Raw genomic sequence first — 18,633 nt, forward strand, 5'->3', positions numbered from 1 at the left:
GTCCTAGTCATCCTAGTCCTTGTCTCTTCTCCCCAAAGAAATCTGTTTTTGATGTATTTTAGATCTATTCACAAGTTTTGTGTATATACAAGAATGTTGTAGGATAAATGTTGGAGCTATTAACATGAACGTTATTTTCCCTGTTGCCCTGACTTTTCTCTCTCGTGAAGGGTCTCATGGAGCCCTTCATTTGCCCCTAGGAGGAACAGAAGAACCCCAGAAATAACTAAGGATTCAACTGAGTGTATACTTCTGGTTGCAGTTAACTGAGTTAAAAAATAAGGGAGATTTATTGGTTCATGTAACTGAAAAGTACTGCAGGAGAATGAGTTTCCTGTGGTTTTATGGGACTTTGACTTTTTTGTTCTCCATGGGTCATTTTCCTCCTTAGCCTGGTTTCCTTTAAATAACAAAACGATTGCCAAACATCCTGAGTTTGGTTATGTACTTCTTGGTCCACTCTGAAGAGCTAAAAAATGTTTCTGTCTTGGCATTCCAAACAAGAATCCTGAGATGGATCCTAATTGGATTAGCTTAGGTCACATGTCCACTCTCAAGAAAGGTTCTATTGCTATGAAAATTGGCCTTCTCCTGGAGATGTGGGTATAGTGAATTTATAGGCTACTTGGAGAAGAAGTGGATACCTGAATGAAAATCAGGGTAATGTTAGGAAGGTGTGTAGGCACCCACTATAAGTTTGATTTCTTAAAAAACAGTACATGTGCTGAAAGCCCAAATTTTCTTGATGCTTGGTTTTGACTATTAGAAAAGGAACATCTGGTTGAAGGGGACATTGGGTTTATCCATTAACATGATCTAAAAGATAAAGGTCCATGATGCTTGGGTCTTCCAAAGAGTAGATTAGATGCCACCTTAGACTGAAAGGAGAAAGAAAATAATGAGAAGGTACAAAGAAGAATGCAGTTGGTGGACTTCAGGAAAAGATCCAATCAGGAAGAACTTCATGGACAACAAAATTAACATTGAGAGCACCAGTGTCACAGAAGACTTTAGAATGAGCTCCACTCTTGGTTTATGATAAAGTGTTCATTGTCATCTAGTGACATCTGCCTGAATACTAAGACTTCATTTCATTACTAAGCAAACTATCTCATTTGAAAAGGGGTCACCTTTTCAGGACTCAAGACCCTACTAAGCCCCACAGAGTTGAAGGTGAAAAAGTAGGGTTCTAGAATTTCACAGGATAGCATGATGTGGAAGGGCACCTTCATCCTATTAGATGACTTGATTGCCACTGGACCACATACCTTGAGAATTTCCCCAAACAGTGTTGGGGAACACTGGTATAAGTCAATGATACATATGTGTATTTCTGTCTTTAGAAACAAGCCATACCACATTACAGCATGGGCTTAGACCTTGCTTTTTTCACTTAATACATCTTGGAGATTTTTTTTTAAGATTTTTATTTATTTATTAATGAGAGACACACAGAGAGAGAGAGAGGCAGAGACACAGGCAGAGGGAGAAGCAGGCTCCATGCAGGGAGCCCGACGTGGGACTCGATCCTGGGTCTCCAGGATCATGCCCTGGGGTGAAGGCGGTGCTAAACCACTGAGCCACCCAGGCTGCCCTCTTGGAGATTTCTTAATCAATGCATATAAATCTACTTTATTCTTTTTTAAAAATAAAATTATTTTTTAATTGGTGTTCAACTTGCCAACATATAGAATAACACCCAGTGCTCATCCTATCAAGTGCCCCCTCAGTGCCCGTCACCCAGTACTTTATTCTTTTTATTGACTTTATAACATTCTATTGAACGGGAGGACCATATTTTATTGGATGTTTAAAATGTTTCCTATATTTTATAATTACATAGTACTGAATTGAAAATCTTCGTGGATATGTGACAGCATTATCTGTAGCATCCTCATCTAGAAATAGAATTATTAGGTCAAAAAGAATCCTCAGGATCATCTAAAAATGGCCACCTCGAGGTGGAGTTCTCAGATCAAAAGGAAAATTTATTAACAGGTGCTTTTTATATGCTAGGTACTATGGCAGGTACTGGTTATAAATCAGAGAGCAAGTTAAGTTTGATACTTGCCATCACAGAATTTTATATTCGAAATAATTTTTTTAATTTTTTATTTATTTATGATAGTCACAGAGAGAGAGAGAGAGAGGCAGAGACACAGGCAGAGACACAGGCAGAGACACAGGCAGAGGGAGAAGCAGGCTCCATGCGCCGGGAGCCCGATGTGGGATTTGATCCCGGGTCTCCAGGATCACGCCCTGGGCCAAAGGCAGGCGCTAAACCACTGCACCACCCAGGGATCCCAGAATTTTATATTCTACGGAGGAGACAGACCTTTAAAAACAGAAAAATAGGGATCCCTGGGTGGCGCAGCGGTTTGGCGCCTGCCTTTGGCCCAGGGCGCGATCCCGGAGACCCGGGATCGAATCCCACATCGGGTTCCCGGTGCATGGAGCCTGCTTCTCCCTCTGCCTGTGTCTCTGCCTCTCTCTCTCTCTCTCTCTCTCTCTCTGTGACTATCATAAATAAATAAAAATTAAAAAAAATTAAAAAAAAAACAGAAAAATATCTATTAATTGCAGCATTCTATGAAGAAAATAAGGGACCAGAGACAATAATAGGGGGATATGTTTGATAGGGTGGTCAGGAAATGCCTAAGAATGTCACATATAAGTTCTATGTGCTTTCACATTTTAATAGATACTGCAACATTTTGCAAACAAGATGTACCAGTTTACACACCTACATCACCAACAATATTGTACTTTTAAATCTTGATCTTTGCCAATCTAATAAATGAAAAATGGCATTTCATTTCTTTTTTTTTTTTTTAAGAGAACGAGAGCGAGGTTAGGGAACAGGCAGAGGGAGAAGGAGAGACAGTCTTTTGTTTAATTTTATTTAAAATCAATTAACAGGGATACCTGGTGGCTCAGTGGTTGACTGTCTGCCTTCGGCTCAGGACATGATCCTGGGGTTGGGGATTGAGTCCCATATTGGGCTCCTTGCAGAAGAGCCTGCTTCTCCCTCTGCCTGTGTCTCCACATCTCTTTGTCTGTGTCTCTCATGAATAAATAAAATCTCAAAAAAAAATATGCTCAATTAACATATAATGTATAATTGGTTTAAGAGGTAGAGGTCAATGATTCATCAGTCTTATACCCAGTGCTCATTACATCACATGCCCTCCCTAAATGTTCATCCCCCAGGTACCCCATCCTACTACCTCCTTCCCCTCCAGTGGTCCTCAGTTTGTTTCTTATGCTTAAGGGTGTCTTATGGTTTGTCTCCCTCTCTGATTTTGTCATGTTTTTTTCCCTCTCTTCTGCTATGATCCTCTGTTTTGTTTCTTAAATTCCACATATGAGTGAGATCATATAATTGTCTTTCTCTGACTGGCTTATTTCACTTAGCATAATATTCTCTAGTTCCATCCATGGCATTGCAAATGACAAGATTTCATTTTTTCTGATGAAAAAATAGTCCATTGTGTGTGTGTGTGTGGTGGACTGGTGTGAGGTGATAGCTCATAGTTTTGGTTTGTATTTCCCTGACAAGTGAAATGGAGCATTTTTTTCATGTGTCTGTTGGCCATTTATACGTCTTCTTTGGAGAAATGTCTCTGTTCATGTCTTCTGCCCATTTCTTGATTGGATTATTTGTTTCTTGGGGTTGGGTTTGATAAGTTCTTTATAGATTTTGGATATTAACCCTTTATCTAACAAGACATTTGCAAATATCTTCTCCCATTCTCTAGGTTGCCTTTTGGTTTTGTCAACTGTTTATTTTGCTGTGCAAAAGCTTTTTATCTTGATGAAGTCCCAGTAGTTCATTTCTGCCTTTGTTTCCCTGCTTTTAGAGATGTATTTAGCAAGAAGTTGCTATGGCCAAGGTCAAAGAGGTTGTTGCCTGTGTTCTACTCTAGGATTTTGATGGATTCCTGTCTCACATTTAGGTCTTGCATCCATTTTGAGCCTATTTTCATGTATGGTGTGAGGAAATGGTCCAGTTTCATTCTTCTGCATGTGACTGTCCAGTTTTGAGGGAGAGACAATCTTAAGCCCCACTGAGACTCCCCACTGAGTGCAGACCAACATGGGGCTCGATCTTATGAACCTGAGATTACAACCGGAGCCAAAATCAAGGGTTGGATGCTTAACCAAATAAGCCACTCAGACACCCCTAGGATTTTTCTTTATTAGCCTATTAATATGATGGTTTAAAGTTATAGGGTTCAAAAAAAAAGTTATAGGGTTCATAATATTAAACCATGGGTTAAGTTTATTGGACTCATTTATAGGTTTTTTTTTCATTTGTAGGTTTTTGATTGTTTGGAACAATCACTGGTCAATTAATTTTCTATTTAAAATTCAGAACAATTAATAATATCTTGAGAGATGCACGGAAGCAGAGAGAAAAGCAGAAAACATCATTACAAAAAGATTAGCACTGCTATCTTATGCTATAGCATGGTAGCATGACTCACAATGCACTAGTCCCTCTATAGATCCTACAGAAGGCTTTTATTTTGAATATTTTAAGAATGGACCTGATGGAAACATATGAACCACCATTTTATTTACAAAAATAAGGATAATCCTGGAAAATGAAAAATCTCAATTTTGAAAATTGATTTTTAAAAATTAGCACATGTAGTCTATCCCATAAAGATGGTATTTTTATTTATTCTCATTTGTCCCTTACCCCTTCCAAAAGATATAGACTACTAAATAAGAAATGCAAACTTTGAATTTTTTAACAGAGTTTTTAAAACTCTGCTTTGTTAAGCTATAGTAATGGTTTTGATTTTCATGGGATAGCCAACACACTGCCAATAATCTGAGCTGATGAATGATGTTTAAGGAGCCATCCATGGTAGGGAATTTAAAACGGGCAGTAAATGAATTAAGATATATTTACTTCCTTTTAAAATTAAATTTTGTTGGGATGCCTGGGTGGCTCAGTGGTTGAGCATCTGCCTTCAGCCCAGGGCATGATCCTGGAGTGCAGGATTGAGTCCCACACCAGGCCCCCTGCACGTAGCCTGCTTCTCCCTCTGTGTGTGTCTCTGCCTCTCTCTCTCCGTGTCTTTCATGAATAAATAAATAAAATTAAATTTTGTTTATTCCTTATATAATTTTTGAAAAATATATAAGCCCTTCTTTAGAAAGAAAATCAGACATGAGTTTTTCGTTCAAGAAAAAATGTTAGCTTCTAATTAGTAAAATACTTGCATTGATTGCATTTGTTTGCCTAGAGAAGTTTTAAGGTGAATATAATTATTATTTATAATATATATTATATTTGTTATTATTATTTAATTTAGTATTTAATTAACTTTTAAAAGATACTTCCAAGCTTCTGGCACCTAAGAAGGAAAGGTTTTCTCCTTGTCATAACGAAACGTTTTCTCCTTTTGTTGTGATAATTTCAATGCTGAAAACACTGAATAAATTACCTGTCATAAAACAATGATTAGTATATTTAATGATTTTTCAAAACTATCATTAAACAGAAATTTGTTTAGATTTTTAAAAGTATTTAATTTATTGAAAGAGTATAAAAACGTTTTTGGTAAGATGAACAAGAGGGAATATTTCTGTTTTCTTCTGCAGAATTATTTTGCTAAAGTGGTATCTGATGTTTTTTCCTCTGAAACCTACATTCACTGCAAAGTATTGCTAATTATACTTTTACAGTAATATACTTAAGCTTTCATTACCTTAAATCCTTCAATCCAAAGATATTTTCACTGTTCAATTTAATCAATTCTTTGCTGCTATGAAAAAAAAAAAAACCATCCCCCTACGCTGACATTTATTTTTGCCATTGTGTTTGATTTTTTAAATTGGGGAGAAATGGAAAAGTATGTTAAATTTGTGAGCGCGCAAAGTAGAAACGCTGGCTCTTCGCGGTACATGAAGCTGAGCCGGCCTGTAACTTGGATATAACACACATCGCTCGCAGGCGAGAACGGCGGGTGCTCGCCCCTGCACGCCGCGGGGGGCGCTGCGGCCCGGCGGAGCTCCCGCCCTCCCTGCCGCGCGCCGGAACCAGGCACCATTGAGCTGCGGTCCTCTCGGCCGCCTAGAGCGGAGGCGACGGGGCGCGGGCGAGTGGGCGTTGCCGCTGGACTAGGAGCCGAGTAGGTGCAGGAGCCCGTCTGGCTCTTCCTGCAGCCAGGTGCTGGGGTGCTCGGTGTGTGCGCTCTGGCGAGGAAGGCCCTGCAGCCCGGGGCTGGGGAGCCGCTGCTCCCCGGGTGCAGGGAGCCTTCTGCGACCGAGGGCCCGCGGGCCAGGGCGAGGGCCGGGCGGGGGGATCCCGCAGCTGCGCGTCTGCTGAACTGGGCACCGCGTAGGCTTCGCCTGTGTCATCCGCTGACTGCAGTTTTCAACACATGTTGAAGGTAAGCCTTACAGGGTAGTGCCTAAGCAGAAACCTTAAGGACCCGAAAAGACCTGTGTGGCCTCTAGGGGCACGAGCTGTCAGGCAGCTGAACAGCAAATTCAGAGGCCTCCAAGCCTGCTTGCCACACTCAGGAATCACAGGCGGACCAGGAGGGCAGCGAACGGGGGCCGAGCTGTAGACAACGGTATCCAGAGGCCTGGGACTGCGAGGAGCTGTGTGCAAGAGCTGTGCCGTGTACTGTTTAAGTAATTTGGTCGTTTTTTGGTGTGAAGAGTGTTTGAAGGGTTTTGAGCAGAGGAAAAACATGATCTGACTCATGTTTTAAAGCATCTGTAGCTGAGAACTGCGATGGGATTAGACCATAGGGGCGCGAGAATGGAATTGGGGAAACTATCACAAGTACTTCATGTAGGAGATGAGGGTATCTTGAACTTTGGTAGACGTGGTTAGTAGTGGCCAGATTAATGATCTACCTGGAAACGGAGCCAGCAGGCTTTGCTGTTGGATCACACGTGGATTATGCGAGAGAGAAGGCAAAGTCAAGTCAAGGGTTTAGAGCTCTTGAGGGAAAGATCTGAGGTTGAGCTTGGGGACCTTGTGTAAGTTATTAAACTCTCCATGTCTCAGGATCCTTCTTTGTGAAACGAAGTTGGCAATTGTGTGAGGATAAAATGCATTAGTTCTCGTTAAGTACCAATTGTGCTGCCTTACTGTTTTATTATGTTTTATTATGCTGAGACACGAAGAGTATATGTGAGTATATATGAGTATATGTGCGCTAATGAGAAAAAATTGGAGAATTACTCCTTCCAGGCAGAAGGAATAAGATGGGGAAGGACCCGGGAACAGGAAAGAGTATCGGAAATTTGAGGAACTGAAAGTTCATTAGATCATAAGAAATTTTTAAGCCATATTAGATGTCTTTTACTTAATTCTAAAGATAGTGATGAACCACTAAATGCAGTAAATGCACAGCAGAGACACAATCCTTTTCCTTTTTAGAAATATAACTGTTCACAGTGTGGGAAATAGATTGATGGTCAGAAAGGCCAGTCACAGTAGTCTGGATAGAAGATGGTGTCAAGGGGATGAAGAGGAGAGGATAGGTTTGGTAGGCAGAATCAGTAGATCTTGATTGATCTGATATACAAGATATCATAGGAGAATGGAAGGGTCAGTTTATCATATTATTTATTATATATTGTATTTGATGTGTTTAATCACATTATAGAAATGACCACCACTAATTCAGCAACCTATGCTATACATCTGTATTAGAGTTCTCCAGAGAAGCAGAACCAATAGGAAATACACAGACATAGACACGTAGAGACAGATTTATTATAAGGAATTGGATCCAGAAGTTACAGAGATTGTCAAGTCCCCAAGATCTTCAGGATGAGTCAGTGACAGAGACCGGGAAAGCCGATGGCTTAGTTCCATTCTGAGTCCAAAGGCCTGAGAACTGGGTGATCTGATGGTACAGTTACAGTAGGAAGTAGGAAGGCCAGCAGGTTCGAGATCCAGGAAGAGCTGATGTTTCCATTTGAATCTGAAGGCAGGAAAAAAGCTGATGTTCCTGTGTGAAGGCAGTCAAGCAGGGAGAATTCTCTTACCTGAGGGAGAGTCAGCGTTTTTGTTCTATTGAGACCTTCAACCGATTGGATAAAGCCCACCTACATTATAGAGGGCATCTGTTTTACTCTACTGATTTAAATGTTACTTGCATCCAAAAACACTCTCACAGAAGCACTCAAAATAATGTTTGACCAAATATCTAGGCATCTCATGGTCCAGTCAAGTTTTCACATAAAGTTAACCATCACAATACCAAATTTTTATTTATTTTTTTAAAGATTTTCTTTATTTATCTATGACAGAGAGAGAGAGAGAGGGGGAGAGGCAGGCTCCGCACCGGGAGCCCGACGTGGGACTCGATCCCGGGTGTCCAGGATCACACCCCAGGCTGAAGGCAGTGCTAAACCCTGGGCCACCGGGGCTGCCCTCCAACTTTTATTTCTGACTAATGATCATCACTTTCTTAGACTTTCTCACTTCTATTAAGAACAGTAGGATTTGACTTTTTAAATTTTAAGTCCATTTTTTAACATATATTTGACTTCTCATATATATAACATCTCCTCTAAAACCTATATCAGCTGGGAGTTACCATGTACACATACATCCAGGACTATATAGTAGCAGCAAGCAGTATTTGGACCCTAACTAGGTTTTATACTGTTTTTTAAACCCAGGAGCCGAGGGGATCCCTGGGTGGCTCAGCGGTTTGGCTCCTGCCTTCCACCCAGGTGTGCAATCCTGGAGTCCCGGGATCGAGTCCCTCGTCCATACAGTCCCTCCCTGCATGGAGCCTGCTCTTCCCTCCTCCTGTGTCTCTGCCTCTCTCTCTGTCTATCATGAATAAATAAATAAAATCTTTAAAAAAACAAACAAACAAACCCAGGAGCCGATTTTCATAATTCATTTAGATGAGAACTAGGTATTCTAGAGGAATACCTCTTTTTATCTCTGTGAAATTGCTGTAGATGAGCTGCATTCAGGATTTATCTAAAAGTCTCCTCATTATTAGATTCATGTTAACCATTTAGTAAAAATGCTGCATAAGTGATACGGCACAAGGTCACTTGTCTCACTGTTGGTGTTGCTGGGCTTGATCATTCGATTGAGTTTGTGTCTGCCAGATATCTCCATTGTTTCTTTTGCAATTAATAAGCAATCAACATGGTGATTCTTTGAGACTGTGAGAGTGTCTTTTTGCCCAGTGGCTTCACCCATTTGTGGCACTTGATTCAATCAGTTATTTCATCAAGATGCAAAATGGTGATTTTTCAGATTTGTTATTTGTGCTCCTTCAGCTGGCAATCTTGTACAGAACAGTTTTCTCATTTTGTATGTGTGTTCTGTTTTTAGAAATGGTTGTTTCAGAGAAAGAAATTGATAGTAATTATTGGAAATGTATGAACCCAACAAAGGAGTACTGCTGCTGCTGTTACTACTACTGCTACCCTTTCTGTGGTTCTTTTTTTTTTTTCCATGATTTATTTATTTGAGTATGAGAGAGAAAGAGAGAAAGCACACAAGCCGGGGGAGGGGCAGAGGGAGAGAGAGAAGTAGACTCTGTTGAGCAGGGAGCCCGATGTAGGGATGCAGCGCTCGTGATCTGAGCTGAAAGCAGACACTCAACTGACTGAGCCACCCAGGTGCCCCTGTTTCTGTGATTCTTGTTTTCACATTTTCAGGAGACAGTCCAAGGAAGTTTTTGAGCAGAGAGAGCACAGGCTGACACTGGGGATGGCGACTGCACTGGTGAATGCCCATTCCCAGGCTCCTCTGAATCTGAAGAAGGGGCTTTGGACAGTGAAGGATCCCTGCTCTACTTGGGAACAGGTAGTCAAGCTGCCAGGAGATAGCACAGGCCTTGGACAAGAACCGCTGTGCAAACAGTTCAGGCAGTTGCGCTATGAAGAGACCACAGGACCCCGTGAGGCCCTCACCTGGCTCCGGGAGCTGTGTCGACGCTGGCTGCGCCCTGAGACCCGCAGCAAGGAGCAGATTCTGGAGCTGCTGGTGCTGGAGCAGTTCCTGACCATCCTGCCTGAGAAGCTCCAGGCCTGGGTGCGGGAGCAGCACCCCGAGAGCGGGGACGAGGTGGTGGCCATTCTGGAGGACCTGGAGAGGGAGCTGGACAAGCCCCAACAGCAGGTGGTTAAGGACCAGATATGCTCTTGTACAGAAAAGCAGGGATTAAGACCTTGGGCCAGAGAGGCGGGTGTGAGCTGAGCAGCAGACCTGTTAAGCTTTGGTTTGGTCTCTTTCCACTTTGCCTCCTCCCTGGGGTTTCTCTTTACTCTTTTCTTACATGGCAGTGTTTTCTGAGCAGTGTTCTGCTAAGCCACATGTCCCTAACCGTCCCTATGTGTCTATACTTGCCCCTAGAACCCAGACCAGGCAAAGAAGCAGGAGGTGCTTGTGGAGGAGGCAGCTGCCATGGAAGCAGTGCAGGAGCCGTGGGTCCAGGCTGAGGGTGAAGTTCTGGAGCCAGAACGAGAGAAGGGTGAGAAACAGCTGTGGCTTCTGACGTGTGACAGACGGGCTTGGCGGTCCCTCCAGAGGCTTGACATTTGTGTTTGCTTTGAGTCAGGTTTATCGAGGAATAATCTACACCAGGTGGACTTCACTCTGTATGTGTCTGGGTCAGTGAGTTTTCACAAATGTGATAAAACTCAGTCCTCTGATCACCACCACAGTCAAGATCTAGAAGATTCTTGTCACACTAAACATTTCCTCCCATCCTTTCCTTGATGTTTCTGTTCAGCTGAAACCAGAGGCTTCTCTTGGCTGCCCTTCACCATCTTCTTCCTTTCACCGTAGCAGTCAATGAAAAAGGATTGGTGGTTTCTCACCTCAGGCAAAGAATCCAGCCAAATGCTCTATTACTCATTATTCTTTTGTTTCCTTCAAATTATTGTAGTATTTTTACTGTCTTTTGTTTCTAAATGGCACCTAGATTAGTTTTTTTCTATATTGTATTTGTCATTGAAATCCCTCTTTCTTGTTTCTGTTGCTTCCATTTTTTTTTTTTTTAAGATTTATTTGTGACAGAGAGCACAAGCGAGCGCAGGGGTGGGAGGGAGGTGTGGGGAGGGAGAGGCAGACTCCCCACTGAGCAAAGAGCCTGATGCGGGGCTCCATCCCAGGACCCCGGCATCATAACCTGAGCCAAAGGCAGACACCTCACCAACCGAGTACCCCCAGGCACTCCTTCTGTCGCTTATGTTTTTCTCCTCTCTCCAGGCTGCCAGAAGCCATGTGGCTGTCTTGTAGGCCTGCTTTTTCTTGTGTCCTTCACTGTCCTCCTGGTGCTTCTGTTGGGTCTCTTACCTCCTGTTGATCCTCCATCATTTATACACAAATTCATTCATGCTGCTCCCGTCCTTAAAGCCCTTCAGTGAGCTGAGTAATGCTATTCTTTCTACATATATATATTTTTTAATATTTGAAAAATTCCATAATAAAAAGGAAAAAAATAAAAACAAGAAAAAAACCCACGACCTGCAGAAATTCCTGACAGCCAGTAACAGAGGCCTCCCCTGAATGTTGTGTCTGCTGGCTTCTCAGCCACATATCCATAAGCATGAACTTTGTGCCAGTTTGCTTGAGACTTTTGGCCCTATCGGCTCCACATCCTGGGAAACCCTTCAGTCCCAGACAGATCAGGACAGTCAGTCACCTATGTCCTCGTCACGCTGCGGGTTCCCATCTTTCTGAGCTGTGTTTTGACTCCTGCTTGTTCCTTGCTGCTTCTCTCCTCTGAGCCTCTTCCTGCCATGTTTTTTCTGTCTACACTACTTTTTCCTTGCTTTCCCTGACTATTCCTACTCACCCTTCAGGATTTGTCTTAGACCTCCCTGCCTCCATCCTTCCCTAAGTCCTCCTAATGTGACTGACTTCCCCACCTAGGCTCCTAGAGCTCCAAGATGTCTCCCATCAGAGAACGGATCATATCGTAATATCATTGCTGGTGTATGTCTTTCTCCTGCTGGTAAAAAGCTGGGCTTTGTTTTGTTTCCTGAATCTGTCATGGCTCCTGGCCTCGAGCAGATCCTCAATAAATGTTTGATGAATGGCTGATTGTGATTCTAAAGCTTCTGTTACCTACTATCTGATTCCCCTGTTTAATTTCTGAGCCTGCTTCAAAGGTCCTCATCTTCTGGAAGCTTGCTGTGCAAAGTAGCTGAAAGAGAGGAGGCCTGCCTTTTTGTTTTGTTTTTTTGTTTTTGTTTTCAAATTTTTATATGAGTTCTAGTGAGGGGGCCTGCCTTTTGTAAATAGTCTTGTAGAAATGAATTTATCCCATGTCGTCCATCATGCGCATGTATTTTCAATATGACAAATAAATGTAGTCACAGTAGATCCTTGACACTGTTCCTTGCCCTGAAAATGCTATTTTACACTCAAAGTTTAGGTTGTTTTCTGGTTTTAGAGCCACTCCTTCTTTTTAGTTGCTTATGTCATTAGATTGTTGCTGGAGAAGGATTGCTCTTCTCTTCCTTCAAGCCGCCCTCCCTCCCCCATGGATGGCTGCAGGAGGACACACATGTGGCTTGCCCCACACAGGACTCACTGTCTCTGGAGTCTTATGGCCAGTCCTCCACTGTTACCTTTGGCGCTCATGTGCTCTCACTTTGCAGTTGATCTGCTGCTTTAATCTGGCTTACACTGATAAACTCGTACTAACTTGTCATTAATGCTACTGAGGACCTCTCTCTCCTGCTTTCTCGTGTCCTCGTTCAGGTTCCTAGCCTGGGAAGGCCTGTTCTACTTGCCCACTTGTGCCCATGTGTCTGCTCTTAGATTTTATTCAGAAGACATTTCTTATGGTCTTTTATGTACCAGACCTATGAGCAAATTATTACAGCACTGAGATGCCCTGTCCCTGTTGAGCCACACAGGGGAGCAGCTGCTGCTGTCCAAGGAGATCAGGAAAGTCCAAGACATTTTTGTGAACTTCATGTTACATCAAGGTCTTGTGGTCCAGTGGTTTTGATTTATTGGTGAGGATGCTGAGCCCAGAGGGTTTAAATTACCTGTCTTAGATTACATAGCTAATCAGTGATAAAATGGGCATTCTGTCTGCATTTCCTCATCTCCAGTGCTTTTTCTTTCTTATTGGCCTCAGGGCCATCAGTTGACTTTGCTTTTTTATACTGCGGCTGACAAACCATTTTCAAGGATGTACAGCTAAGCCCTTTGAGCCAGTTTGCTTGCAGAATGTGTGCTGCATGTCACATGATAAAATTCAAACCATTTAAGATAAGCTGCCTCCTACCACAATACCCATCCTCCCTTGAGTAGCCGCTGTTGACAAGTTCTCATGAACCATTGCTCTTATATATTTTGTGCAAACACAAGCATTCACAGCATTTCCACTTGGCACACATGGCTTGATTTAGATTTATTCCTCCCAAATGCAGATTCCCTTCCCAAAGCATCAAAAAAACAAATAATTGGTGGTATATATTTAATGTTTCAGGTGAGGAGACAAGGACTGAGAATGAGAAGATGGTTGTAGAGACAGACTCTTGTGGAGAAGTGGAATCATCTAGGAAAGTATCTGAACCCTTAGAGCCTCGTTATGAGGACCCTAACTTGGAAAGGCAGCAGGTCAAGCTCAAGGCAAAGACTGAGTATAAATGCTCAGAATGTGGAAAGGGGTTCATCCAGCACTCAGACCTGATTACGCATGAAGGTACACACATACAAGGAAAGCTCTATGAATCTGAGGTGTGTCAGACTTCGAGTCCCACTGGACATCAGAAAATTCGCTCTAGAGAGAAAGGTCATCAGTGTCACGAGTGTGGGAAAGCCTTTCAGAGAAGTTCACACCTTGTTAGACACCAGAAAATCCATCTTGGTGAGAAGCCCTATCAGTGCAAAGAGTGTGGAAAGGTCTTTAGCCAGAATGCAGGCCTTTTGGAACACCTCAGGATCCATACTGGAGAGAAGCCTTACCTATGTATCCATTGTGGGAAGAACTTCAGGCGCAGCTCCCACCTCAACCGGCACCAGAGAGTCCATAGTCAGGAGGAGCCCTGTGAGTGCAAGGAGTGTGGAAAAACCTTCAGTCAGGCCCTTTTTCTCACTCACCACCAGCGAATCCATAGCCACTCCAGAAGCCATCGCTGTAATGAGTGTGGAAAAGCCTTCAATTTGACCTCAGACCTGATTCGACATCACAGGATTCACACTGGAGAGAAGCCGTTCAAGTGTGACATATGCCAGAAAGCATTCCGACTGAACTCCCACCTGGCTCAGCATGTGCGGATCCACAATGAAGAAAAACCCTATCAGTGTAACGAATGTGGTGAAGCCTTCAGGCAGAGGTCGGGTCTTTTTCAGCATCAGAGATATCACCATAAAGACAGTCTGGCTTGATGGGGCATCATCTCCGCAAGGAATATCACAGAGGCTATGTTGACGAGCAAACAGCACTTTAGGAAGAATCACAGCCGATTCTAGCCCCAGAGAACTCTAGGGGGCCGAGCAGGAGACTTTCCACCTCCACTTGTGCTCAGCCTTTGGGCCACAATGATTTGACCCATGATGGGACTGTGAGAACCAGCTAACCAGCACGCTTCACTGCAGGACTTCTCTGAGCCTTGACCGTGGTAAACACATGACTGCGTACTTCAAGTAGCAGAGAGCCTTCTGATTGAGTTAGGGCTTTGAAGTCAGCAGTGATTCAAGTATCTATGGATTTATAGGCTCAACAGAACAAGAGGAGGTCAATATTTTTGCATCTGCTACAGAAACAACTGTAAAATAAAACTAATGATGTTTGAAAATATAGCACTTTCAAAAGTGTCTTAAAGTGCAGGTTAATGGTGGGCATTTCTTCCATGATTTTACTAACCACCCCCTACTGGCATCTGCCTGCCATCCCCCACCCCCAGCCAGCAGAAGCATTTTGGAAGGGAAAGAAAATTTAATTTGACCACTTCCCACCCCATTCTTGCTACAATACTTCACTGATTGAAGTTAGAAATCAAGGTTTTATTTGAAGTACAGAAGAGATTTCATAAGTCATATGAGTGAATAGTGCTGAATTAATCCAGGTAGCAACTGTCTTACTTGATAACTCCAGTGACAGGAGAGTGGCTCCTGCATAGACACTGTTTAGTAACTGGGGAAAGAAATTAGACTTTTTTCCTTTAATACTGATAATGATAATTTATTTTATTTTTTATTTATTTTTAAAAGATTTTATGTATTTATTTGAGAAAGAGAGAGCATGAGTAGGGGAAAGGCAGAGGGATAGATGCAGACTGCTGAGCACAGAGCCTGACATGGGGCTCAATCCCAGGACTCTTGAGATTATGACCTGAGCCAAAATCAAGAGTCTGACGTTTAGCCGACTGAGTCCCCCAGATGCCATCTAATAATGTAATTTTAAAATATTGCTTGTTCTGGAATTCCTTGGAGGTCAATAAAGTCAATTGAGAGGAGATCATGATTTTATACTGTGAATACTAAAATGTTGTGGTAATGATGAAGAATATTGAGCTTAGGGGGGGTGCACTCCTGAATCCTCATTGCTTGCTGTTTGGCAGTAGCTGCGTAGGATATTATGTCTGGAAACAGCGTCTTAGTCTGCCATGGGAATGAACACTTGTGTATTGGTGAGGATTTGGTTCAGCTGCATATAATTTAGAAACAAAGTAAGAGTGACTTCACAAAAGCTTGTTTTTCTCTCAGATAGAAAAATCTGGAGACAAGCAGTCCAGGACTGATAAAGTGGTTCTGTGACACCGCTAGGGATCCTGCCTCTGCTCTTCTGCTCCATCATCCTGGTGCACACCATCAGTCCTGACATCACATGATCCTTGGTGGCTGCTGAAGCTCCAGCCATCACATGCAAAAAGACGCATAAGGACAAAGAGTCCTCCAAGTTCAGCCAGCCCTCTGTGAACAGCCTCCCAGAAGTCACTTCAGCATAGATTGCAGGCCAAAACTTAGGAAAGGGAGTCTGGAGAGTGTCTTGTTCCAGTTTGCAGAGTGAATCGCTGAAAACTAAGCTTCTGTCACTAAGAAGAAAGGGGAGCATGAAGGCTGGAACAGCCACTTTGCAGTCTTTGATCCATTTCGTTCCACCTGTGTATGGCTGCGTGCAGGCTGACCAGGTGCCACAGTTAATACTGTTTCCTGGGGATCCCTGGGTGGCGCAGCGGTTTGGCGCCTGCCTTTGGCCCAGGGCACGATCCTGGAGACCCGGGATCGAATCCCACGTCGGGCTCCCGGTGCATGGAGCCTGCTTCTCCCTCTGCCTATGTCTCTGCCTCTCTCTCTCTGTGTGTGTGACTATCATTAAAAAAAATAAAAAAAAAAAATACTGTTTCCTGGAGGAGGACCAAATCTGTAGAGGCAGAGCAACTTTTTGAGACACTAAAGAATTTCATGGAACAGTCATATTCCATTCCTTACGGGGTCATAAAGCTGTGTTTCTTTTATTCTGCCTTGATGGATAAAATTAAGTTGGTATTGAAGATTTTCCCCCAAGTGTTTTGATGGCTGTGCTGAAGTCAGTACCTATCATTCAGCTCTGAGTCATAGTTTAAATCTGTTTGATTCTGTTCCATTTAAGAAGGAAAGAACAGAATGTCTTTATTTTTCTCATGAAAAATAAATGACAATGACAAGAGTCAAAGCATGAAGAATGACATACCCTTCAATAACTGGAAAATTTAGCTTTCTTTGTGATGATTCTATAGTACACACATTATAAGTGTTCTAAATTCATGGACACCTTAACTAGCCTACTCCCTCTCACAGTCCCAAAGGAAATTGTCTTCTCATCGGTGCCCTGGGGGCGCACTCATAACCACTTGAACATATATGTTGGATACAGGAATATTTTAAATTTTTTTTGAGAGAGCATGGGGGCAGGGAGGGGTAAAGGGAGAGGGGGAAGAGAATCTCAAGCAGGCCCCACACCCAGCGCAGAGCCCAACTCAGGGTTGGATTCCAGAACCCTGAGATCATCACCTGAGCCAAAACTAGGAGCCAGGCTCTTAACCGACAGCCAACCAGGCACCCCTGGATATAGGTATATTTTGATAATGTGCTTTTCTTCTCTATTTCTCAAAGATTATAGAAACATTGAACAAAGGGCAAATGTTATAACAGATCTTGAAGGTTTTGCTTGCAATGCAACACTTGTTAGGTGCCCTAAAAGGAAAGCTGTAAGTCTATTCAGAGGATAGCAGCCCAGAAAGGATGAGCTGTATTGTGAAGTATCTTCTACTGATCAGCTTTTCTGTTGGGATAGTATCCTGTAATGTTCAAAAAAGAACATTTCCTGCTCACTCCTGTTTAAAAAACTGATACAGTTATTAGTAAATGTGCCGTTAATTCATGTAGTATGGAGAAACAGGAAAGGAAAAAATAAAGCATCCTAATTTTCACCTGTCAAAAATAATCATTGTTTAGTGTATGTATGTATATGCATGTATATACATGCATGTATGCATGTATACATTCGTGCATACATGTATATATATGACAATCAAATGAATCGTGATTAGTACTGATAATTTCTGCTTAATTTTAATATATAATTGCCCATTATATTTATTATAGAAATTCATATACTTTGTAAAGACCTGAAAACATGTAAAAAAAAAAAAACTAAATCATCCTGCTGCGTGGTCTAGACATAATCTCTTAATGTATTCTGAGATACTGATCTTTTTTATGCATAGAAACACTTCACTTTTCTCACTGGACTTCATATCATTAACAGTTTTGATTTGTAAAAGAAAAGGACAATTTGCCTGTCTGCCCAGTCCATTCTATCATTTCTGCCACGATCCTGAGTGGGCAGCTTGCCATGTGACCCTTCTCTGACCACTGAGCATTAGACCAGGGTGGGGGACCTCTTAGCCAGGCTTGGTCATTTGGATACCCCCGGAAGTTTCATACTGGATCACAGATTCTGTTTGGTCTTCGTTAGGCATTTGAACAAGAAACTAATCTAGAGCTGGAACCATTTTTGTGGTCTTATGAAAACCAAATAGAAACAAACCAGCCCAGTGAGAAGTAAAAGAATGAAGACTCAGAGACTCTGGAGAAGTGACTCTGACCCTCCTCTCCTGAGGTCCACTATATTCCCAGTGGGTCCTGGGAGTCCAAGAAATGCCCTTGTTTCCTTGCCAGCAAATAAAAGAAAGCCCTGATTAAGACACCAGATAACTAAAAGTCTTCATTGAAGACAATTTCTAAGAAAGGTCGCTCAACATTCTGTGGTACATGTTCCTACCATTAGTCATTTTAGTTTATAGTTTGTCACCATAAACAGTATTTCAGTGAACATCCTTGGACATACAGCTTTGCTCACTTTGTAGAATTTTCCTTCATTCAATTCCTGTGACTAAAATTAATGAGACAAAGAGGTAGGCACATTTTTCTAAGGCTTTTTGATTCATTTTCCAGATTGCCCTCCAGGATGGTTATACTAATCTGTACCTTCTGTTAGTCTGAAAATGCCCATTTTTCCATGCCTACATCAAACCTGGGAATTATCCTTTTGCATATATGACATTCTGGTGGATACAAAATAAGTATTTTAAGCGGTTTTTAAAGAATATTTTTGCTGTCAGCGTTGGTCTCTTGGATGTTAATTGGTCATTTATAATTCTGATTTTGTG

At 42.3% G+C, this 18,633-nt stretch overlaps 1 protein-coding gene across 1 annotated transcript; it reads left to right on the plus strand.

Moving 5' to 3' along the window:
* The first annotated feature begins 6,433 nt into the window (after nucleotides 1-6,433).
* On the plus strand, nucleotides 6,434-14,779 carry ZSCAN26 (zinc finger and SCAN domain containing 26). Its single transcript, XM_025470813.3, has 3 exons — nucleotides 6,434-10,132; nucleotides 10,367-10,484; nucleotides 13,464-14,779. Exons 1-3 carry the CDS (start codon nucleotides 9,722-9,724, stop codon nucleotides 14,363-14,365), a joined length of 1,431 nt encoding a protein of 476 aa, XP_025326598.1. The 5' UTR covers nucleotides 6,434-9,721; the 3' UTR covers nucleotides 14,366-14,779.
* The last annotated feature ends 3,854 nt before the right edge of the window (nucleotides 14,780-18,633 follow it).

The sequence above is a fragment of the Canis lupus genome, chromosome 35 (assembly GCF_003254725.2).
Source record: "Canis lupus dingo isolate Sandy chromosome 35, ASM325472v2, whole genome shotgun sequence".
Classification (NCBI taxonomy): Eukaryota; Metazoa; Chordata; class Mammalia; order Carnivora; family Canidae; genus Canis; species Canis lupus.

Coding starts and splice junctions, on each gene's coding strand:
- ZSCAN26 (XM_025470813.3), top strand. CDS start 9,722: ATGGCGACTGCACTGGTGAATGCCCATTCCCAGGCTCCTCTGAATCTG. Junction 10,133..10,366: donor TGGACAAGCCCCAACAGCAG/GTGGTTAAGGAC, acceptor ACTTGCCCCTAG/AACCCAGACCAGGCAAAGAA. Junction 10,485..13,463: donor GGAGCCAGAACGAGAGAAGG/GTGAGAAACAGC, acceptor TTAATGTTTCAG/GTGAGGAGACAAGGACTGAG.